This window comes from Pelodiscus sinensis, chromosome 1 (genome assembly GCF_052426305.1).
Source record: "Pelodiscus sinensis isolate ZL-2025 chromosome 1, ASM5242630v1, whole genome shotgun sequence".
Classification (NCBI taxonomy): Eukaryota; Metazoa; Chordata; order Testudines; family Trionychidae; genus Pelodiscus; species Pelodiscus sinensis.
Window position 1 is genome coordinate 153,410,225 of NC_143052.1, and position 25,350 is coordinate 153,435,574.

A 25,350-nucleotide genomic window follows, 5' to 3' on the forward strand; every position below is an offset into this window, starting at 1 on the left:
CAGACCCACATGGAGTATGCTGTGTGGTGCTCTGGCAGTGATTTAAAGGTCCCGAGATGCCAGCCGCCACTGTCGCTGCAGTAGCAGCAGCCAGGAGCCCCGGACCCTTTGAATCCCCGGGCCCTGAGGCAATTGTCCCCCCCTCCTCCACACTGGTGTGCCTGTACATATTAAAGAGCCACTTGCAGCTGAAAGCCACAGATGGAGTATCACTATTGAAGCACATTTCTGGCTCTCTAAGCTCTCAAAGGCTACATCTGTTTTGCAGCTGACGGTGGAATTTCCAACTTGGGTAGACGTACACACACTAGTTTTGCCCAAGCTAGTGCATTAAAAACAGCCACATAGCTAGCTACCCGAGTATGTACCCAGAGTTTCATACAGGGATTAATTAGTCAGGGTGACTAGCCCATGCTGCTGCCAGTGGCACTGCTATTTTTAGTATCCTCGTTCAGTGTTTCTCAACCAGTGGTACAAGTACCCTTAGGGGTACTCAAGAGAAGTCTTGGGGGTACGTCAACACAACTGAAATTTGGAGAAAAATGAATTTTGTTTTAAGTTTTACAGCGCTTTATTATTTTTGTACTTTTTACATCCAAAAATTTCATTGCCCGCCCAGCTACGATTAAGTTGTTCAAACAAATGTATTGCAATGGGAGAAAAAATGGTGTGTCTGAAAACTGTAGGCACTGGGGGTACTTCCTCTTTACAAAAAAAAAAGTGGTTCTTTATGAAAAAAAAAAAAAAAAAGGTTGAGAAACACTGCCCTAGCTACCAAACCTATCTCCAGCTGCAATGTAGACATTCCCTCAAAGAACTGTGGAACAATAATGAAAGCTGAGTGAAGCCTGTTTTCTATAGTTCTATCACCCTTCTAGACACAGTGATGGGGTCATATTCAGAACTTAACACTCATATGCTTTTTAAAAATGCTTCCCCATTAGATATGGATGAATTTTCCTTCAAATTGATGTTTAAACAAAAAAAATGCAATTTCTGCAAAAAAACCCAAAATTTTCCTGAAGAAAGTTTTGAATTTGCTGAATTTGTTCAATTTTCCCATCAGGAAAAAAAAGAAGTTAATATTCCGTGTCATGTGAGGCCAGTTGATTTTGTGGAACTGAATAGGAACACTTAATATCCAACTGACATGAAACTAAAACTACTTACAGTGCTGTCATGCCTCAGAGTTGCCATTAGGAAGCTTCAAAGCTCCATTCTCTCCTGTGGACCAGGCACCCAGGCCAGACTTCATCTCCCATGATGCACTGTGGTTTCCCTTAGGAGCAAGCTGCATTGTGCATCATGTAAGTCACAGTAGTGTCCAGTGCGCTGCTGTGTAAAGCATTTTGAAGTCTGTGAAATTCCATATCTACATTCACCCCTCAGTTAAAAACAAAGCAGAGGGTGTTTGAGCCAGCAGAGAACAATACTCCTCTGTTCTCATCTCTTTCCAGGTTCCGATGGAGGAGGCGGCTGCTGGTGATCTCTGCTCCCAACGATGAGGACTGGGCCTATTCCCAGCAGCTTTCTGCTCTCAGTGGACAGGCCTGTAATTTTGGTGAGTCAGATGGCATTGCGCTCTTGCTCCCCAGACCACATCCTTCCTGAGCGCTATTTGTGGATGGATTCCTTCATGCTGATCTAAACCCAGACAACGTGAGGAGGTCTGTCCAACTGAAAGCTTAACCGAATCCACCCAGCTAGGGATGGAAGAAGGCAAATCCCTGACATGCACTGTAGTAACTGCTGCTACCCGAGCATATCTGGGGGCTGGCAACACCTCCTCTGAAGTCCCTCACTTCAGTTAGGGAAGGATTAGACCCCTCCACACACACACACAGAAACACACACATTCTCTGATGGGCATTTTAGGAGCTTAGCAAGGTAACAGCCCTGGGCTTGTCTCTCTTGTCACAGCTCAGCAAATTAGTGGTATAAGCACAATAGGTACCAATCATCAACCCAGCCTGGATGGAGATGCCTGGAAGGATGAAAAGAGCTATGTTCATCTTTTCTTCTTCATCCCAACTCTGGAAAGCATGTTCATGGAGGCACTTCAGCCTCTTAGCTGGGGCTCATCCAACTCTGCCTGTTCCCAATCCTGACCCTAACAGCCATGTAAATGGAGCAAGTACACCCTTGCCCAGCCTTCTAGCATGTATCCTTTTCTATGCAACACTCTGGAGTCTTCTGTGTAGCCGTAGTAGCAGTGGTGCCTGAATAAAACAGGGACCTACACAATGTCATTTTTACAGTGTCACTCTCTTAATCACAGTCTCACAGCAATTAACATCCTCAGCTGCTTTCTCTTCCCTTGATACCAAATTAATGTGCGAGATGAAATTTTTGTCACATAGTTTCTGAAGATCTGTATACAGCCAGCAGCCACTATTTATTTAACTCTTTCTCCTTTCTTGGGGATATCCATAAGGAATTGCAGCAAGATAGTAAGGCATGAGCCTTCTTTTTTCCTTATGCCAGAGTTGAATATCCGTAATCAAGCTGGGCATTTCCAAGGGTCTCATCTGTGGATCACTAAAATAGTAGCTTCCAGGACTCGGCCTAGCATACAAACAGGTGCTTCGCTGACTGGGTCTCCGGTGTGTGTCTGATCTTTTCTCAAAGACAACATTCCAATCCTCTGTCTAAAAAGAAAAAAAAAATGAATGCCTGCTTTAATCTGATCCCTGCAGTGATTTCCCACTTGAGAGTTACAGGTTAGGTTACCTACAAATAGTTTGCCACTGTACATATCATGAATAAGCACATTATTCTCAGCATTCTGACTTTTTCATATGTTTGGTGGGCTTCTCTCCATTTCTTTCATCTAAAAGCTTTCACTATTCTTTGGATCTCCTGAGATTTTTTGGAAAGTAAAGTAACAAAAATCTCATGTATCAAGGCATGAAAGGTGGGATTCAGAAATATATTTAGGTACCTAAATCTTCATGATTTCAGTGGACATTAGGGACCTAAAATACCATTGTGAATCCCTCCACAACTCTCCCTTGGTCAGGAAGGAATTATCATCCCAACAGGCAGGACTGCACAATTGGTCAGGAATAATTAGAAGGTGCGGTTCTTTCTTCTCTGAAGCTTCCATTGGCAAAGGCAGGATACTAGTCTAAGATGGAGTAATGGTTACTGCATAGCAGGTTACTCCGATAGAGGGTTATAAGATGGGATCCATTTTCACAAGAGAGACATAAAAAGGGATCAGATGGACAAATGGGCTGATCTAGCATGGTAAGGGGTGAAATACTGGACTTGTGACCTGATGCACTTAATGTAATTTTGCTTTGCATCCAGTGGTCGTCTCTGGCCATCCTTCCAATATTAGGAGACCATCATGCTACTCTTAACAGTGCTAGATCGTTTATCAGACCCCACAGCTTCTCCATTTGAGATTCCACAACTGCCCTTCACAACGTATGCATTATAACCCGAGGGGCAGAGCATATGTTCCCTAATTTGGGGAAAAGATGAGGAATTGATAAATGTCAGCAATAAATACCATCTGCCCAACTTACCTGCCTTACCATGAAAGCCCTGACTTGTGAGGCTTTGTGCTAGGGTTCTAATATTTGTTTTATTTATACTGTCTTTGTATAAATGGGGGGTTAAATGCCTTAGAGCAAAATCCTGCAGATCTTAGTTGAAGGCAGCTTTGACTGAGTAAGGACTACAGGATTTTCTGAGGGAGCCAGAGTGCAAGCCAAAACCACACCAGATGTACTCTCCTCATGGTATTTCAATTCCTGGAAAGTGGAACTGTGTATAGGACTTGACACTGATCACCAACTCACATGTCATTTGGATCCCATAAAAGACTCCCTAAGTCAAACCCCACACACAAGTTCTGAGGCATTGTTATGTTTACCTCACCAGAGATGTGCAGGAGGGGCTCTGCACCCTAGTTTATGCAACTGTAAGAACACAGGAGTCTAGGCTTGGCATAAGGGCTCCTTCGTCGAGCCTCTGAAGAGCCCACCCATGCACACACCGAGACACTTCATGACTGATAATGCAGTAGCATCCACCTGTTGTGTGCCCCTCTTAGTGCACCTCACTCACCCCACTTCTCTCCCACAAGCCCCACTGTGCAGAAGAAGGAAGTTATGCCTATGGAGTGGGCCTCTGCAATTCCCCCATGTGTGTGGTTGCCCTCCCACACAGCAGAACCACATTAGATGCTGCAGTCTCTCTGCTTGCACACTGCCCGTATAGATTAATTTATTCCCAAATTCTAACCCCTGATTAAGCCCACCATGCCACAGAATTATTTCAGGGAAATTCTATTGCCTGCGTTACACAGGAGGTCTGACTAGACAATCACAATGGTTGCTTGAGTCCTCAGCTCATGTGCAAGACTCCTATTGAAATCGATGTCAGACCCATGCACAGAAGGCTTGTGAGACTAGACCAACCAAGAAACAAGCATGGATCTGGACAGCTAAAGTAATGTGTGCCTGTCTGTGACTGAGTGGAAAGACTTGGTGTCTCCCAACGCCTCTCTTGTTCCTTCACAGGTTTGCGCCACATAACCATCCTCAAGCTGCTAGGACTTGGAGAAGAGATCGGTGGGGTCTTAGAATTATATCCGATCAATGGTGAGAAATGATTTTCCATTACTTAGTTACTGATAATAAAGGACAGTTACACAGAACTGTGTGTTTCTAAGGTGTGGCTGGCACCTTCACTTGAAAGTGTGTTAAGAGGGAGAGATATAATTACAATTAAAGCACATTTTCTGACTTGCATAACATTCTTGTTTAAAAGACACTGCCAGGATAAAAAAAGAAAAAAAAGATGGGCCTGAGTCTGAAAGATGCAGTATGTCTTTAGCTCCCACTGAAGTCAAAATAGAACGAGTCAAATGTACTTTTCTCCCCACACCTCCTGCCAAAAAGGCATGTCCTTTCCATTATTATCTCCCTCCCCTAAACTCTATACAAGATAAAGCACAATCACAGATGCTTCTCATGTGCAGGCCTTCATTTGGCTTCATTCAAGCTCCTTTCATCATCTACTCTTTGCTTACTTCAATGCCTTAATGCCCACTCAGATTAGTCTTGTATTAAGCAAGGTGTACACTAGGGGCTAAGTCTCAGAGGGGTAGCCGCGTTAGTCTGTAACTTTAAAAACAACGAGTAGTCCTGTAGCACCTTAGAGACTAACAAAACATGTAGATGGTATCATGAGCTTTCGTGGGCACAGCCCATTTCCTCAGATAAGTTCGAATTAAGATACGCAACTCCAGCTACGTTAATTGCATAGCTGGAGTCAACATATCTTGATTTGAACTTTGGCCACAGTGAGAGGTTGACAGGAGAAATGAAGAGTAGGAATCCTGGTGCTGATAGGGACACCCTCAGTGTTCGATTTAGTGTGTCCTTAATAGACCCACTAAATTGAATGCCAAAAGATCGATCTCTGGAGCATCGATCCACAGGTGAGTATAGATGCGGCCTTAGAAATCTCACTATCACATATTGGAGGCAGAGAGCTCCACCCTATTCAGTACATCCATCAAAGGATAGGTGAACATGGGGAGGAACCTCTCTCTTTTTGGATATGTAACTACTGCCCCAAATTGCAAGGAATATCAGACTCACATGTTTAATTCTATTACCCTCTATTGGCCGTTGTCTGCAGAACAAATAAACCCCTACTGAAACCAACGCATTCTTCTTCAGCCCACATAGCAATGAGGAAGCAGTAGGTCCTGAGTGCAATCTCTGCTAAGGAGGATTGTGAGATCCTTACACTGACCAGGATCCCTTACACAGGGCAATAAAATACAAAGAAAGGACAGCGGTGCACACTTCACAAATGATCAGTTTGCTGGTTAATCAGAATGTCAACATTGTTCCTGATTCTGTCCTTTTCTAGGAAGCTCCAGTGTGGAGAGAGAAGATCTCCCTGCTCACCTGGTGAAAGACATCCGCAATTATTTCCAAATCAGCCCTGAATATTTTTCCATGCTTCTGGTTGGGAAAGATGGAAACGTCAAATCCTGGTATCCTTCCCCAATGTGGTCCATGGTGATCGTCTATGATTTGATTGATTCTATGCAGCTCCGGCGACAGGAAATGGCAATTCAGCAATCGCTGGGCATGCGATGCCCAGAAGATGAGTATGGTGGGTATGGTTACCATAGTTATCACCAGGGATACCAGGAAGGTTACCAAGATGACTACCGTCACCATGAAAGTTACCACCACGGATACCCATACTAAATAGAGCAACTTAACCTTTGGCTGCTGCCTCTTGCCCTCATCCTAATAGCTGTTCAAGCCATAAGTGGCCAGTCAAGAGCCTAAATAAACATTGCATTTGCCTTTTTGAAAATCCACAAGCCTTTACAATGAAATAGTTCAAACCAATAACACTGATGCTTTTTTTTTAGCAATAAAGACTCCTCTGTATTGTTTAACCCATGTAATCAGTGGACATCACCAGTTGAAGTTTGTTTGCATTAAACAAAAATCCTTTCCCTACCCTTTTGGCCATGGACCTCATACTGTAGCCAGGATACAAACTGTACAATAGATATTGTAATGCTTTTTTTATATTTTTTTCAAGGAGAAAAACAAAGTATATTTATTAGAAAGTGAGAATTTTGTGTTGTGCGGATGAACAGATACAGAAGACCACATCACAGGACTTCCCCACAGAAGGAGATTTTAGCAAAGACATGTGGGGCATTCTCTCTTTTATAATAATTTTTTAAAAACCTTTTTCACCTACCCTGTTTAAAAAGACTGTATCTCTTTTATAATAGATCAACTTTGTACTTAGCCGAGTTTCATCCATAACATAACAAAATGCAATCGCGTCGCTGAGAAATTTGAATTTCAAGCAAAAAGGAACATTTATTTCAAAAATATTTGTAAACATTTTTACTTGCATTTCAACTAACAATTTCTAATGATATTTTGGTGAAAATTCCATTTCCTCTCTTCATCAACTCTGGAGCCAATCTAAATTTCAAATCCCCCTTCTACTCCTTCCCCCAAAGAAAGGACAATTATTTTTTTTACAAAAATCTATGTAAAAATTAGGACATGCTTATTCAGCTAGCTCTGCTTCTGCTGTGGTTTCTCTAACTTGCATGCTTACTAGTGTGTTTTTAAGAGAACTGTACTAGTTATACCATACCATAAGCAATATCGCCGGATACCAGTTTCTATTTTACTGTTTTGTAACACGCAGCCTAAAAATATGATCTTCACCCTAGTCAAGGAAACTATGTTGAATATAGGAGCTTAGAAAATTCATTCCTAGAGGGTTCTAACCAATGGGAAAGAGTCAGTCTACTCATTTCAATAAAGGTTAAAGGCCTGATTCAACTCTTAAGGGCCTTACAGCAAAACTCAGGAATATCCCAATCAGGCCTCACAACAAAATATATCTTATTTAGCGGCTGCCATGGTGGAACGCACATTAGGTGACCTTTGACCTCTGATCTGGCATCTTGATATATATCCCAACCATCACACTGATGGATATATTTGGAAGAGGATTCTTATCAGTGGTCACAGCCACAGGACAGAAACAAGGAAGTGTCAAAGTACAACCCACTGCATGGTATTAAGCAAGTTGTTGAAAACCTTTGTCCCAGCCCAGATGAGAACAGAATTCTGCAAAACAAGGGCCTCGCTGAAAACCAGGTGTTTCCCTTAGAAAGGATCTCAAAAGCCCACCCCCATATCGAGTTCCGGTAAGTACGGGAAGAGTGAAGCCCTACCAGCTTCTGAAGCCACCTTCCCTTTCAGCACCAGAGGCCTAGTCATCATGGGGGCAGTTTGATAACTCATGCCCAGATCCTCAAAGGTTTGTAAGTGCTTAATCCTATTCAAATCATGGGAGTCCGATGCCTAAATATCTTTGAGGATCTTAGCCTCACTCCCTACATAGGGAGTGGTGATTAAGGCTTGTGGGAGATGGCTGGCTCTGGAAGGAGCCATCTTGAAAAAAAGACTATTAACTGTAACTTCCCTCTTTCAGCCTTGTTTCTTCCGGTAGCAATTCAGCAGCTGAAGTGGAGCAGGAAAAGAATTTATTTTAAAAAGTCAAGAAGGAATGATAAAACATAATGAGCTAAACTGAAGTAAGTCTTAGAGGAAAGGGTGAGGTCCTATGACTCTGCTTAAGACAGTAAGTGCTGATTGACTTATGTCAAGATGGTTAAGCAGCTGACCATTTTGCACTAAGGCAGAAGTAGAGTAAGACATGCCAGATGTTTCCCTAACACTTACAACTCCTTTAGACAAAAGGAGACATTTTAAGGAGATTTCTTAATCATTTAAAACATTCTTGTGTCTTTGTATTTTTGCAATGATTCTAAGAGAACGTAGACTGCATTGCAAGTATTCCGAAATAGCAATGCCACATCCAAATGCCATATCCAAAGAATGTGTCCGCTATTTAAAAAAAAAATTCAAAATAATGGACATGCTCTTTCACCATCCCTGTAAACCTCATTCTACAAGGAATAAGGGATAGCTTAAAAGAGCACTTCATTTTGAAATCTGGCACCATGTAGATGTGCCAAATTTTGAAATAGCCTCTTTCAAAATTAAATCGAAAAAAGATATGCAATTTCCATACTGCAAATTGCGTATCTTTTTTGATTTTAGAGTGCAGTCTAGGCATAGCCTAAATGAATGCACAGTAAATCAAACTACAAATCAAGAATTAGTAGAAAGGCCCAGTTTTGGGGTCGGGGAGAATGGAATTAACATGCCTAAACAAATAGAAAATTTCAACCAAATAGGCAAGATCCTGAGAGTTTATCAAGATTTCAGAACAAAATGGTGTATGCACCAGACACTGACCTGTGCACTCTTAAAGATAATTATGTGACTGTCTATTTATAGAGGTAAGTTCAAACAAAAACTCTCCATCTGAACACTTGCAAGATTTAGGGGTTTTCTTAACATGGATCTAAATTTTGGTGATAACCCCCGTATCTGATAGACCCAACAAATCCCCATTTCTGAACAAACTGGAATTTTGAAGGATGGGGTTTGATATCCATAACAGGTCTGACTTTTGTAGCTTGTCTCTCCTTATCAAGTCCCACGGGCTGGAAAACTTTAATTCAGATCAAGGTTAATCTCTCACATAGCTAGCTAAAAATCCTTAAGAAAACACTATAACTTTCTCAAAACCTTCCACAAACATTAGAAGGCTGGAAACTTCCAAATTAAAAGGATCTACTTTACCAAAAAACACAAATAGCCCCAATATTTGAAAGTATATCGTTAGTTTCACAAACAACCTTCACTCTGCCCTTCTTAGAGCAAACAGAAACTTAGCCATGCTTAGCTATCCTTCATGCAGATATATTACGCTCATATTTTTATGCCTATTAATGAAGCAATCCTGAATGGCAGATAGAGAATGAGGTTTTGGAGTTTCTGGATGTTTGCAAGATTCCAAGGATTTTGGTTCATATCTAAACAGGTCATTTTCCTTTAGACTCTCTCTTATTACCAATCCAAACACAACAGCATTCACAATAATGGTGAAATGTACTGAAAGAAATACTATTGTAATGTGTTCTTAAAGAAAAACAAAAATCTCTCTTCATATTAGGTTTCATAAAACTATTTTCTTAAATCTGAGTGAGAAACTTAAAATGCTCAATGGCTAATAAGTTCCAGCATTCTTGGCTCTTGGCTCCAAAGGTATATCAGCAGTGACCCTCCATTCCAAGGTCAATAGATTTAGGCTTGTGCTACCAGATTAAATAGTTGTGTACAAACAATGGCTCCATCGCTGAAGCCTAGAGAAGAGAGTGCCAGTGCCTATTTAGCTATTTTTAGAGTTTTAGCACAAGTTTGAGGCTGTTGACCAAGGTGGGGATGCTCTCCCCCAAACAACACAACTTGGAATGGTCTTTGGAGATAATGCTCTGTCTAATCTATTTTTAGAGGCCATGTCAGCCATTCTTCTCCTAAATGTCAATTTACTATCTTCCACAATGTCAATTGTGAGAACAGTATTGTGGAAGATAGTATGGTCACACCTTCCTCTACAATACTGCATGTTTACTCACTATTGTGGTTACACCAAAATAGTTGCCCATTTCTGGGTGGGAGTCAGTGTCCCTATTGCTGGCCTGACGATGTACTTCTCTAATTCAAGAGAGCGTCACTAACGGCTCCAACCAGTCCTCTTGAAATTAATGGAAAGACTTCCTCAAAAGTTGGATTGGCCCCAATACCCTTCCCTGTCCCAGAGGTATAGACAAACAGGTTGGTGCATCTCCACAGTTACATACCTGATGTCTCCATATGATTAGGCCTGGTGTAAATACATCAAGCATGGAAGTATCATTCCATTTTCTTACAGATTTTTTTCAACCAAGATTTCATGGTGCGCAAGGCACCTCCTCCGTCCCCCTCTCCTCCAGCAATGACATGGCCTGGGTTAAAATCAGCCCCACACAGTGTGTGTCCTCCCCTTCTTTGAATTCTCCTATCAGTTCTCACAAGGTAGGTCTGAGGGCAGGTTTAAGGAGGGTTCATCCAACAAGAGGAAAACCAATTTACAAACATAAACCTTAGGCGTGCCCTCTTTGTGGAGGAGTGATGTTGTCCTGCTGTTGGTCCCGGACTATCAGTCCTTACCCCTAAAACAGGAAGTCTGCTTTGAGGGTTTCCCCACGTAGAGAAAAGAGCAACCTCTCACTTTCTGTGTCTAGCTGGACAACAACTTGTCTCTCCTCCTCCTCTCTAACCAAAGATCTCTGGCAGCCCTTAACTGGAGTTAGGTTTCCCTAATTGAGCCAAGCTAACTCCTTTGCAGTTTATCAGTAAAAAGGCCTTTATCATTCTAAGGCTCACATACCTCCCAGTTTCCAGTAGAATGACTTTCTTGCAGCTTCCCAGCTTGACATTGTTACATTGGGGAACTTGGAAAAATAGTAATAGCCTAGCTCTTATACTGTACTTTTAGGGTTGCCAGGTGTCCGGTTTTGAACCGGACAGTCTGGTATTTGACCTTTCTGTCCGGGAAACAAACTGAGAAAATACTGGACAGAAAAATGTCCGGTATTTTCTAATTAAGTAAGTTTTATTATTATCATGAGTATCAGTACGTAGTTGCATACTGCCTGGCTAGTAGACACGCTCACAGTGTGTGAGCGTGTCTACCAGACAGGCAGTAGGCAATTACACAGTGGGGGGGCAGGATGGAATTCCTGGAGCTGGACTTGCCTGTGCACCCCGCCGGGACCATGTGAGGGACGGGCAGCGCCCCGGGATCTGCGTTCACCCGGGCCAGCCCTGCTCCCCGCCGGCCGGTTCCCCCCACCCACCCCGCTCCCGGCCAGCCCCACTCCCTCTGATCTCCCCCCGGCCATCCCCGCTCTCCCCAACTCCCTCCTGGACAGCCCTGCTTCCCAGTGGCCGGTTCCGCCCCTCCTCCCCCGATCCCGTCCTGGCCAGTCCCGCTCCTTCAAACCCTCTTCCGTCCAGCCCTGCTTCCCACCGGTTGGTTGCCCCCCAGATCTCTCCCAGCCAGCCCTGCTCCCTCCGGCCAGCCCCACTCCCCCTCACCCCATCTGAGATCAAGTGTGTCCAGTATTTTTTTGAAACCATCTGGTAACCCTATGAACTTTTCATTAGTAGGTTTCAAAGCGTTTTATGAAAGTCAGAATCATTCTTTTCCCTTTGTAGATGGCAAAACTGAGGCATAATAAGGAGACACAACTTGCCCAAGGTCATCCAACACGTTAGTGGCGGAGCTAGAATCCTGAGTCCCAATCCAGTGCTCTAGCCATTGGATTATACTGCCTCTACACTAAGGACACTTTATAAAGTTAAGAAAGGGCTTTTCTCCATCATTTGTCTTCAAACAGAAATTTCAGGCAGAGAGGCCGCGAGTGTGGTTTTGGAGACTGTCAGACCTGGTTTGATGTTCAGTCTCTAAAGGTGTTGGGTTGATTTATGTGCTCAGACTTTGCATGTAGGGAAACTCTTTGGAGAAGTTTATGTAAACGCTGTCACTCTTCTTTAAATGAAATATTATATAAAGCTAATGGTTCCATATGTTGTTCTTGGAAATAGTTTAAGGTTGACAGCTATGTTTGCTATAGACAGGAAATTCAGGCAAATAGTGTATACTACAAAGTTGCACGTAAAGGAAAGCAATGAAATGTCTTACAGCAACTGAAATGTTAACAGTTAAGATGGTTTTTGCATTAATTGTTTCCCTTCCCAAAACAGACCATTGCCACTCAATGAAAATATGCATCTGGAAACTGTATTTAAATGAATTTTCTGATTATATTCTGTACGGGTTAAAGCAGGCAGGATTTTCTCTCTGTTAATGAGCTACCATAAAAGTATAAAAATATGAGTCTGGTTGTGAAGTTTCTCATCTAAGTGTCACTAAGAAAGTAATGACTAATAAATAAATTGCAACCATAATTTGAGAGGAGTCCTGTGGCACCTTATAGACTAACTGAAGTGTAGGAGCATGCATCTGACGAAGTGGGTCTTTGTCCATGAAAGCTTATGCTCCTACACTTCAGTTAGTCTATAAGGTGCCACAGGACTCCTCGCCACTTTTGCAGATTCAGACTAACACGGCTACCCCTCTGATACTTGACATAATTTGAGAGATATTGTCTTTTTTAAAATGTGTTAGAAAAAGGTCGCTGGCTCCCCCAAGAGGAACATATTAAGAAGTGAGGAACTAGGATACTACTTTTACATACACATTGCTTTTCACCCATGTCTTAAAATGCTTTATTAAGGTCTAGATTCCTAGAATGTAGCCTGGATTGTACACCCATACAACAAAGTTAAGAGGTAAGGGTATGTCTACACTAGCCCCCTAGTTCAAACTAGGGAGGCTAATGTAGGCATTTGAAGTTGCAAATCAAGCCCGGAATTTAAATATCCCGTGCTTGATTTGCATCTTCCCGGCCAGTCGCCATTTTTGAAATTTACAAGTCCGGACTAACTGCCCGCGTCTACACGCGGCAGGGATCCGGTAGTTCTAATTAAAGCCCCTAAATCAAACTAACTGTTAAACCTCCTTGCAGGAGGAATAACAGGTAGTTCGATTTAAGGCTTTAATTCGAACTACTGGGTCCCTGCTGCGTGTAGACGCGGGCAGTTAGTCCGGACTTGTAAATTTCAAAAATGGCGACTGGCCGGGAAGATGCAAATCAAGCACGGGATATTTAAATTCCGGGCTTGATTTGCAACTTCAAATGCCTACATTAGCCTCTCTAGTTCGAACTAGGGGGCTAGTGTAGACATACCCTAAATTGCCATCCTCCTGATGCCCCAGACCATAGGTCCAAACATGTAGAGACACCTACTAACTCCCTGTCACAAAGCAGCAACCTTGAGCAGTAGAGTACTGGCAAGCAGAGTTGAGCCAGCACAGCATGGTGAGTAGCAACTTGTGCTGGCATACACCAGGGGCTGTGTCTACATTGGCATGATTTTGTGCCAAAGCACCAGCTTTTGCGCAAAAATTGCTGCCTGTCTACACTGGCGTGTAATGTGTGAAATCAGTGCTTCTTGCACAAGAACTATGATGCTCCCACTCAGGAATAAGCCCTCTTGCAACTGTTCTTGCGCAAAAGGCCAGTGTAGACAGGCAACATCAATTTCTTGCGCAAGAAAGCCCTATGGTTAAAATGGCCATCGGAGCTTTCTTGTGCAAGAGAGCGTCTACACTGGCATGGATGCTCTTGCGCAAAAGCACATCGCTTGCGCAAAAGCACATGCCAGTGTAGACGCTCTCTTGCGCAAATACTTTAACACAAAAACTCTTGCGCTAAAAGTATTTGTGCAAGATCATGCCAATGTAGACATAGCTCAGCAGTAAATTATTCTCCACCTCAGTAGGGGATGAGTAAGAAAGCAACAATGGCTCCCCAACACACAATGCCTTTCCTAGGATGGCTCAGCAACAAGCCAAGGGCACAATTTAATTCTAATTAAGCTTCAAATGTCCCAGTGCAACAGGAAAGAGAGAACTAAGGACCACATCATCTACATTGGCGTGGGCTACAGTAGCTCATTCGCTGTACTACACAGCTATGGATCAAAGCAAATCCACTGAAATCAAAGGGGGAAAAAATCAAACCTTACATTGAGTAGTGTCATGAGAAAACTAACATGATGGAAACCCAATGTTTACTTGAACTTACTGATCTTGCCATAAAGGACAAACCAGAGAAAAATCCTTTGAAGCCTTTGGAAACCTGCATGTCGACATTAGCCTAGGGATGTGGTTTTGGGGATCTTGGCCATTTGTAGTAGGTTCCTCCCCCAAAACTGTGGTTTGATGGTTTCATACTTTTAAGGCCTATAACCCTATTTCTGGCTTTCCAGAAAGCTGCTGAGTCTTTCACTTCCCCTGTAACAAGACTACACTCCCCTCTGCAAGCACACCCTGGCTGAGTGCATGCACCTGCACTCTTTGTTGTGGGTCTACACTCACTCAGCCCTCCTGCCAAGACATACACAATCTGTCTCAGGGCCTTGTCCTGGTGCAGTCCACCAGACAGCCTGAAGCAACCTCTGCTCTAGCAAGGAACTGAATCTCTCTAGCCCTACAGCTCTTTGTATTCGAGCCTGCTGAGCCCTGATTGGTTCTTTCCCACATAGCCCCTTCCCACATAGCCACTCTAGGCAGGTTGGAGAATGTCTCTACTGCCCTTTTCAAGCAGTGGTGTGTGACATGGCCTCAAGGTCTCCAGCAGGCAGCCTCAAGGCCTAGTCTACTTCATTAACACCCCTGCACTCCCATCAGATCCCTCCAAGCTATGGGTGGGCAACAAGATGGCAGCAGTTTGCAAGTGCTAGCCCCTATTGGGCTGCCACCGTTGTATTTATCTGTGCATCTGCAAGTACAGGCTCTTGCAGCTCCCCTTGGCCACAGATCACTGTTTCCAGCCAATGGAGCTGTGAGAAATAATCCACTGGCAACGGGAACTGCAATCCTCCATATCTGTGGAGGCGTAGGTAAATAACAGTGGCAGCAGCCCACCATGGGCTAACCTTGGCAAACCAGATCCAGCCTACGGGCCAATATTTGCCAACCACTGGTCTAAGCACTTTCTTGTTTTGCATACCAAGAGTTCAAATAGACATCAATAGATTTCCCTAAAATGGGAGGACATTAGGGTAGCAAAATCATAGAACTGGAAGGGACCTCCAGAAGTCATCTAGCCTAGTCCCAGGCACTAATGGCAGGACTAAGTATCATCTAAACCAGGACTACTCAACATGCGGCCCGCGGCCCATTTGATTCCGGCCTGCAGAGTGGTTTGGGTTTATGCAAGGCTCCACATGTGGCCCACGTGTGGGATCCTTTGAACATGGCCTCCGCTAGGAACATGCTCCACAATGGCGAGTCAATATAATGATTTTCGATTGATACATGTTTAATTCCTGGACTGTCATTACTTATTAAAAGTGCTGTCATATGGGTGGAAATTGGGTAAATATTGCATGCTATGAATGTCAACAGAACTGACTTAAATGGGGCTTGCATGTTGTGTAGTCTTGCCTTAATCTTTGTATTCATGCTATTCAGTGTGAAAGAAGTTATTTGCATGTACAGTAGACTTCCGATAATCCAGAACCTATGGGACCTAGGTGGTGCCAGATCATCAGATATGCCGAACTATCAGGAGGTACTATAAGCTGGTTATATATATACTGTATATGAAGTGTTCTTAACCCTTTTTATTGTACATACTGTATATTGTAATGTTTTAGTTTTTTAAAGCCTTTTTTACCCTTTTTGCTCAGTTCAGCTGCTGCCGCTGTTATCTTGTGACTCATTTTTTGCTGAAGCTCACTCACTAGACTCTTGCCCTTTTGATGCCAGACTATCAGGAGTGCCGGACTATTGGATGCCGGACTATTGGAGTTTTACTGTATAGGCAACCACACTTAAGTTGTGGCCCTCAGCATGTGATGTATGTATCACTGTGGCCCTCGGGGCTTCCAAAGTTGATCTAGACCATTCCTGACATGTGTTTGTCTAACCTGCTCTTTAAAATCTCCAATGATGGAACTTCCACAACCTCACTACACAATTTATCCCAGTGCTTAACCAGATTGACAGGAAGTTTTTCTTAATTCCCAAGCCTCCCTTGCTGCAATTTCAACCCATTGCTTCTTGTTCTATTCTCATAGAGGTTAAAAAAAAAAAAAAAAAGCTTCAGTGGGTAGCCGAGTTAGTCTATTCAGGAAAAAACAACAAATGGTCTGGTAGCACTTTATAGACTAACAAAACACGTAGATGGTATCATGAGCTTTCAGCCCATTTTCTCCCTTCTCTTTGTAAAAAAACTTTCATGTATTTGAGAACTGCTATGTCCCTTCTCAGTTTTCTCTTTTCCAGACTGAACAGACCCAATTATTTCAATCTTCCCTCAGAGGTCATGTTTTCTAAACCTTTAATAATTTTTGTTGCTCATCTCTGGACTTTCTCCAATTTGTCCACATCTTTCCTGAAACGTGGCATCCAGAAGTGAACTCAGAACTCCAGTTGAGGCTTAAATCAGCACAGAGTGGAAGAATTATTCTTCGTGTTTTGCTCACAACATTTCTGCAATACATCCCGGGATGATGTTAGCTTTTTTGCAACTGTTACATTGTTGACTCATATTCAGCTTGTGGTTCACCGTGATCCCCAAGTCCTCTTCTGCAGTACTTTCTAGGCAGTCATTTCCCATTTTGTATAAGTACAGCTGATTGTTCCTTTCTAAGTGGAGTACTTTGCATTGTTCTTCTTGAATTTCATCCTATTTACCTCAGATCATTTCTCCAGATCATTTTGAACTTTAATCCTGTTCTCCAAAGCACTTGCAATCTCTTCCAGCTTGGAATCATCTGCAAACTTTATAAGTGTTCTCTCTATGCTATTATCTAAATCATTGAAGAAGATATTGAACAAACTCAGACCATGAACTATCCCTGCTGGATCTCATTTGTTATGCCCTTCCAGCATAAAAGAACCTAGACTGAAAATAGAATTAGTGAGTCCAAGTAAACCACTTTTGATTTGATAGAAGATGTGCATGCCTCTCAGATGTTTTTATCCTCACCTTCCAGGCTCTTCATTACTGTGGGTACAGCTAGACTCCACCGGTTTTTTTGAAAAAGCTACACAAAATGCACTGCGCATTTTGCATAGCTTTTTCCAATTCTTTTGTTAGAAGAGGCTTTTCTGACATTTGGCCCATCTAGACTGGCCAAATATAGGAAAAAAACCCTCTTTCAGAAGCCCCCTTATTCCTCGTGGGGCTTCTTAAAGACGGCGTTTGCTCTTCTGCAAAATAAGTGGAAGAGCAAACGTGTTCCCTGGAAACAGAACAGTTCTTTTGGAATACCTCCGGGATCCTGGAAAAACTGGTGTAGTCTAGCCGTACCCTGTGTCCTATCTGCTGCCACTTACCCAGATGGCATGGTTATAATGCTCTTTATATAGCGTGGGCTGAAATGAAGAACCACAGTGTGGCCCTAACTTGAAATTGCTCCCAACTTTAGAGTTAGACATGCAATTCAGGAGCGGACTTCTGCAGCAGTTGGAGAGAAAACAACATATACAACTTGACAGGTTTTGGTACTACTGGAGGTTGGCTATCACACTTGATGAACCAATGAACTGATTGAGTGTGGCAGAGGGTGTACATTAATGAGCTATAGAACACATAGCTTCATGAATTTTGGAGCACAAGTTCAAAGGCAGGATTTCCTTCAGCCCACTGAGAAACATCAGTAGCTGCTGCACATTCTGGCATAGCATCATGAAATAACCCTTTAAGAAGTAGTTTGGTAAAGAATTATACCATGGATGTTTCCACTGTGAAAGACCCTTCATAGAAAGGAAAAAATTATAGCTTTTTTTTCCTGACTAATTTGATTTCTTCTAAATTTTCTTCCTCTTCTTTCAAGTTTACCTGAACTATATGGATCCCATTTCACATCACCAGATGTTCTTCCAGCAACATTTAATCAGGCAGCAACCATTTTCAACCCACTTTACCTAGCACCTTGCATAATCATATATAATAGTGCAGAGTGGGTGTAAAATGCTACTAGCGTCAGGAAACCCTATATAGCTAAGACATTACACGTAAATTGCTTAACTTGCAGAAATAAACAAATGTCATTATATACCGCACCCTATCTCATGTTGCAGCTGTCAAATGTTCTAGGATCATTGAGAATATGCTGAGTTTCTGTGTATACTTAGAGAAAATAAATACTGTATCTCTAGTTTGCTGCCTCCTCTATGAAATCATGAACATAGCTCAAACCAGAAATAAATTACAATGCAATCATCTCATAATGAACTTTAGTTTATTCAGGCTGGTTTCACAATTAGGCATAATAAATTACATGTAAAACAACACCTATTTACGAAGTGGTCATGTATCATAGGCACCAGTAGATATGAAAACAGCAGTGTCACACAGAATGCAATACAATGTTGAATTGCTGAACTCAATAGGCCTTATTCTGCTCACAGTTACACCTGCACACATAAGAAGGAACTCCTCTGAAGCCATAAAACTGTGGTAAAGTCAAAAGCTGGACCACAATCATACCACACATTTTTCTTCACATTCAAGAGTTGAACCTGTAATAGGGAATAATATATGCCTAATCCAAATGGTATGTTTGAAAGGACATTGTTCAGTTAAACATTCAAAGGGACTCTGATTAATCTGGGTTTACCGGTGCTTTCTATGGCTAGTGTCAAAACGCATCGGAAACATAAAAATTAATTTGGCCTTATATTTAAAAATAAAATAATTATTCTTATCTTCTTATTAACCATTTTGATTATTAAAACACATTTCAGTGTTTGTATAGTTTACTGTTTAAAGTGCTCCACAAAAATACAATAATTGATCCTCAGAACACATCTGTGAGGTAGATTAACAGTATTATCTCTATTTTACAAATGGAGAAGCTCAGGCAGGAAGCTGAAATGACTGAGACAAGGCAAAAAAGTGAAGCAATGGAAGAAAAGGGATTAGACTCGTGAGTCATTGAGTCTACCAGCTCGTGCTTCACGGAATAAAAAAAGATCATTTTCAGAGGTGAATAGACTTCTCACTATTTCTCTCAGCTTGGACAATAATAGACTTTCCAAATTACCCTACAATTTCTAGTTACATTCATTGTCAGGGCCATAGAATCATAAAAATGTAAGATTACAAAGGTCCTCGATACGCCATCTAGTCTAGTTCGCTACACTGCAGTATGACTAAGTATTCTAGACCATCCCACATTCTAGCACAATGCTACTCAACTTTGGAAGCCCCAGGGGCCATAATGATACTCACAGAACATGCCGAAGGCCACAACTTAAGTGTGGTTGCATATACATGCAAATATATATGCAAATAGCTTCTTTCACACTGATGGGCATGAATACAAAGATTAAGGCAAGACTACACAACACGCAGGCTCCATTTAAATCAGTTCTGTTGATATTAATAAAATGCAATATTTAGCCAATTTCCACCCATATGACAGCACTTTTAATGAGCCATGACAGTCCAGGAATTTAACTACTAAAATGCATATCAACAGAAGACCATTATATTGACTATTTTTTTTGTTTCAACTCCTACCAACGAGCCGCAAACAAACGGGCCGCGGGCCACATGCAGCCCCCGGCCACTTGTTGAGTAGCCCTGCTCTAACATAAGTCCATATCAACTAGGCAGCAAACACTGTAGAAAAATGTTGGTCTAAACAGAACCTATTCAGCTGTATTTTTTAAAGGCTACACAAATATCTCTTAGAGATTATTTTTAATGCTTGTTTTTACAAAAAATCAAAATTTTGGGCCAAGTTTATTTTTAACATTTAAAAGTCTGTCTTTACAAATACGATGAAATGCACTTACAGTGAATTTGGACATAAAGTAACTAGTTTTTTTAGTTAAATAGAATGAAAATCCTTGATTTCTTATGATGGGAAAACTGAATTTTTATGTAGAGTAAGAATGAAATTACTTCACAAATAGCTTCTATTTCTGAATATCAGGAAAACTGCTCTGCCACTGTGCAATAATCACCACCTTACCAAACAAACAGAAAGTATTTATAATGTGGCATAATGTTTCTCAGAACATACAAGACCAGCCATTCCTACAAATCATTGCAGTAGAGAGGAAACTTATTTTGCAGCTGTGGAAACTAATGACAGAAGTATGTATGATACCAATTAACCATGGAAATAAGAATACCTTGCACTTATATCGTGCCTCATATCTTTAAAGCACTTATGTTAGGACAACTCTCAACTGACCACTGATGTGAGGATTACAGGATCAGGCCCTCAACCAGTGAGGCAAGTACAACCCTAGTCCATGGCAGACAAACATGTACAACTGAGGACACCAAGTTTACTAGATTATTATACATAATATAGTACCCATGTGACCCAGATCATTAAGTCAGGGCTGAATTCTCCACTTATAACACTCTGATTACTGGTTTATCATTAACTGCACTGGAATTAACTTTTGATTTATACTAGTGTGAGAAGAGAAAAAAACTTTATATATAGTCTCAAAATTATAATTCTCTAGTTCTTCTAACCAAGGGGCTTTACTCATTTTTTTCCTCATCTGACATCCCACCCCCAAACCTGGACAAACCTATGCTGATTTTGGAGTTGTGTTGTATTTGTACAACTTAAAAAATACAATACAAATCCTCTGAAATCACAAAAACCCTCCAAACAGTCTTAACTGTTGCACCAGTAAAAAAGGGACTACCCTAGATTTTAAAAAGATACCAAGCACTGCTCTCCTGGAGAATATCCAGCACCCAATTGCACAAGCTGATGCTAGAAGGCATCTTCATCTGTATCAACATCACTGTTTGCTTTGGTTAGTCTCTCAAGCTCCTCTCCATCCTACAGGAGTCAAAAAACAGAGGGGAAGAACATATTAACAGCATTAGCAAATTTTCTTCTTGTTAATATTGCACAAATACTTACGTTGAAGCAGTCCAGTAACAAATATAAAATCAAGGACCTGGACTTAAAAAGTTCTTGAACTGGGAAACTAAGATCCTTGCGTAAGATATAGTATATAGCTGTTTCTGAAAGACAGTCCCCAGATATTTTTATAGCTAAATATTTACCATTTTACCTGGTGTACTTCCTGAATTTTTTCCAGGTGCATTGTATTCAGTTAAGCTAAACATGTCCCTTATTTATGTTGGCAAATACATAGGTTTGAGTAATTTGTATTGTAGCTAATTAATTACATATGCTGAAACATGCAGTGATTGATTTTATAAATGTGTGATTGCAGGTGTTACGTTAAATATCAATCTGCCATAGCATTGTGTAGAATTTCAATGAAACGGTTATACTTTTACTGGGACAAATGAAGTTTCCTAGGACTAAATGCAGACAGTGCCCTCTTCTGCTCACAGACCATAAATATAGTATACGTACTGCAAATCTACTCCTCAATTGGTGAAGTCTGGGAGCAAGCCCCTTTCTCACAAAAATGTTCCTAGATTCTAAACATCTGGGTCTTCAGTCATAGAAGAGCAGGAGGCTGGAGGAACTGATTCATGAAAAAGGACAACTTTCATGTTGAAAATCTGATATAAATATCCTTATCTGGGTTTTTTAAAGAAAAAAATCTTACCTGAATTTCATAAACATCCTAGACTGTTAAAATTCAAAAACTTTCAAATATCTTATTTATTTTTCTTTCATTCAGACTGAATGTTTACTTTCTGCATTTAGCTGAACCTGGGCTGCAAAAATGGATTAAACAATTTATCTTGTTTTTTATAATACCATATCTGGGTTTGATGGATAATTTGGTTGCAAATGCTAAAAGAAAATGTTAAATCAAACCCAAGATTGCTGCAGGGTCACAGCGAAGTAAGGTTTTGATCAGGCCTCAGGAAACAAGAGGAAACAACTCATACATTTATGGAGTTAAAACAAGGATTTATTTACAAGATTGAGATTGCAGATCTTGTGTCATTTAAATGAAATTGACAATTTGGTTGAATTATGAGTCTAGCCACATGCACAGTTAATGCTGAATGGGCAACTGGGTAAACAATCTATGAGAAAGGGAGTTAACTAGAGAGACAAAATTTCAAAGCCTTACCCCACTGGATCGCTCCCAGATCTCACCAACGAATTTGTTCCTCTCCTGCTGAGTGGCATATTCCAGGTCTTGAGGTTTGCTGGCATGGTAGATAAATATGGAGAGAAGCACCACAGGTGCTTCCAAGAAGAAGTCCAGAGAAGGCTTGAAATCAAAGATGATGATGGACACAATGGTGATGATTACAGTGGTGACCTGCGCAGTCAGGACATGGAACATGTTATCTCGGAATTTCAGGATGAAGGCCACAGACAGCCCTAGGAAGGCAGTCACAAAAATAAGTGCAACAGAGAACACGTTGTGGCCATAAAAGAAGCCACAGTACTCTATCTGCCAGCGGTTCTCAGAGCGCAGACCCAGCATCAACCCATTGAAAAGCACTCCAAAAATGTAGAGTTTGCTGTTCTGCACAAAGATACTTTCATGGTCCCCTTCCTTCAGAATCTTTTCATTATAGATGTTGGCCAAAGCGGAGATGAAACACTGCATGATTATGAGCAGATGGCCCAAGCCGAGGCGGAGAGGTTTCAAAGCTCCTGTAGTTGTAGCAGTGAAATTCCACTTGAAGCTGGGAAATAACTCTGTTACTGTACAATTGTCTTTTCCCCAGCACTCTTCCTCTGACTTCATGTAATGAAGGCAGCGATTAGATGAGCTGAAAAACATGTTGTGATGAAATCCATGTGTGGCCAAGCTGTGCTGATTGCTTCCGGTTCCTGCAGTCAGGGCTATGATGGACAGGAATAAAATGAGTAAAGAAGCCCACTGCACCAAGGAGAGTTGCCGTCTGTGTGTAGACAAAAAAAAAAAAATTGTCCTTTACGATACTGGGACAGATGTTCAGCATCTTCAATACAAACTATGTAATCAACAAAGAAAGCTCCATACCAGCAGCAAATCCAGAGACATTGAGAGAGGGTAAAATCTCAGCTCCTTTGAGCAGATGGTAAAAACTCCCATTAACTTCTGTGGGGTGGGGATTTCACAGATTGGGGTGAGAAGCCTCCAGCCTGCAGGCTGGATCCCTCCCACCTCCTTATCTTGCAAGGCTCTGGGTATCCTCTTGCAATGGGGAAAGCCCGTGCTCATGCTCCAGCCTCACAGCAAGTTTCCAAGCCTCATCGCCCCCCTACCGCCGAGGCTGAAGCATGAGCACCAGCATGCTCTGCTGGGGGCTAAGCCCTGAGCCTTGGCTCCCCTGCATGGATGCCCTGGTGCTCCAACCTATTTGATTGGGGCCAGGTCAGCGAGGTTTTTTTTTTGCTGGGGGGAGGGGGTTTGCTTCTCACTTTTGTATCCCCCAACTGATTTTCTGAAGATCAGTGGCTCCTGAACAAAAGAGGTTCTCTACCCCTGAGCTAACCTTCATCTCAGAAAAGAAAGAGGCAGGGAACTCCAGAGCCTCACTTCAGCTGTCCTAGGGGAGTCCCTGCCTGACTCACAATGGCGATATCAGAACACAGAGAAGAAACTCTGTACAGATGGCACATTTAAGGAAAGAACCATTAGATAACATAGTTAACAGGCAGCAGCTAAAAATGACAGCTACCCTTTCCATGGAAATAGGTTAGAGCCATGGTCACCAACCTGTCGATCGTGATTGACTGGTCGATCCTGGGGGCCCAACTAGTCGATCATGAGGCTTTCGGCGTCCCTCCCTCGCCACCCCTCTCCTCCCAAGACGAACACTGCACTGATGCTACCTCCAGGGACAATGGAGGTAGCGCAGGCTTTTGGCAGGGTTGGAGAAAGTTCTGCAACTGCACGCCAGGTCCCAGAGGTACATGCGTTGCTCTTCCCTTTCCCCCGCCCCCCAACAGCCGACATGGTACCTAAAAACGACGGTCTATCACACACTGGGGAGTTTGTTCCCCTGCTGCCTTCCTGCACCTGGGGAAGAGGGTGGGGTCCGGGACTGTGACGGCTCCAGCTGCTAGGGCAGTGCGTGCTGCCGTGGGGAGTGGAGGAGGAAGGCACGCGCCACCTGAATGGTTGGGGCTGGCGCAGTCCGCGATCCCCCCCCCCCGTGCAGGAAGGCAGCAGGGAATAAAGTCCCCAGCACACCGGCTCCAGCTGCTCGGGCAGCGCGCGCTGCTGTGAGGAGCAAGAAAAATCAATGCTGAAATCTTGTGTGTTTGACATAATATTTTATTTAAAAATTAAGCTTGGCCAGCAAGCCCCCATCTGGACACAGCATCATAACATTCCTGTATCCCCCACCTCAACCCCAAATCTGAGCCTATCATACATTGGAACCCCCTGTCCAGAGCCTCTCTCATGCCCAAATTCCTGCACCCCCATATCCTCAGTCTTCTGCCATAACACACTTGCACCATTCACACACTACAAATCTGTGTCCGGAGCCCATCATACTCCCAACCTCCCTGCCCTGAGCCCTTCACACTCCCCAACCCAAACTTCTGCACATCCACAAGCCTGTGGCTTGCTCAGCACCCCAACCCTCCACCTGATCCCAACCCTCCCCAGCCTGGAGCCCCCACACTGAGCCAGCATCCCCTTCTCCACCTCCTCCTGCATCCAAATGGAGCTTGCACTTCTCACCCTTTCCCACACCTAAATCCCTCATTCCTACCCCAGAGCCCGCACATCCTGTCTCAACCCAGGAGGCTAGACTGCAGGAGTTTTTCCAGCAAACATGCTCTTTTGGCAGCCCCTGTATTCCTCATTCCACAAGGAATGAGGGGGCTTCCAAAAGAAGGGGTTTTCTGACATTTGGCCCAGTCTAGACAGGCCAAATGTCGGACAAATTTCTTCCAAAAGAAGGATAAAAAAAGCAGCACTGTAGCCATACCCTGAGAGTGTATAAGGGCCAGGGATGGCAAGTGATAGAAGGGAACAAAGAGGGTGGGACCTCAAGGAAGGGGTGGGGTCTTAGGGAAAAGATGGGGTAGATCTTGGCTTGTCCTGACATTTAAAAAGTTATCTTGGGTGTAAAAAGGTTGGAGACCACTGGGTTAGAGGGTACAAACAAAGCAAATGAATTCAAATAAATCCTGTTTTGCAAATTTTCACTTAAAGGAGAACAGAAATTTCTTTGTAATTAGGTTTGTGCCCTCTTTTACTATTTTATTGCGTTATAAAGGCAGCCATAAAAGGCTGTTTATTTTGCTTGTTTTTTACTTTAGAAATTTCTCCTAGTCTTGTTTATTCTAGAAGCATTTATGGCAA

General features: G+C 42.5%; 2 protein-coding genes across 12 annotated transcripts in view; one reads left to right on the forward strand and one right to left on the reverse strand.

Moving 5' to 3' along the window:
* The window catches only part of CCDC80 (coiled-coil domain containing 80), a 30,000-nt gene extending 17,625 nt beyond the window's left edge, over nucleotides 1–12,375 (forward strand). For both annotated transcript variants that reach the window (XM_006112220.5, XM_014577632.4), the window contains exons 6-8: nucleotides 1,458–1,561; nucleotides 4,533–4,613; nucleotides 5,896–12,375. In XM_006112220.5, the coding sequence (XP_006112282.3) occupies nucleotides 1,458–1,561; nucleotides 4,533–4,613; nucleotides 5,896–6,242 (532 nt within the window). In that variant the 3' untranslated portion in view covers nucleotides 6,243–12,375. The remainder of the gene's footprint in view (nucleotides 1–1,457; nucleotides 1,562–4,532; nucleotides 4,614–5,895) is intronic.
* SLC35A5 (solute carrier family 35 member A5) overlaps nucleotides 1,560–25,350 on the reverse strand; it is a 38,646-nt gene continuing 14,855 nt past the window's right edge. For 8 of the 10 annotated variants that reach the window (XM_075906822.2, XM_075906805.2, XM_075906788.2 and 5 more), the window contains 2 exons: nucleotides 22,162–22,948; nucleotides 18,343–20,936 (listed from right to left, as the gene is read on the reverse strand). In XM_075906822.2, coding sequence (XP_075762937.2) covers nucleotides 20,868–20,936; nucleotides 22,162–22,948 — 856 coding nt within the window. In that variant the 3' untranslated portion in view covers nucleotides 18,343–20,867. Of the gene's footprint in view, nucleotides 2,649–18,342; nucleotides 20,937–22,161; nucleotides 22,949–25,350 lie in introns of those variants that run through there. The other 2 variants (XR_003090889.3, XR_003090888.3) reach the window with 2 other exon arrangements.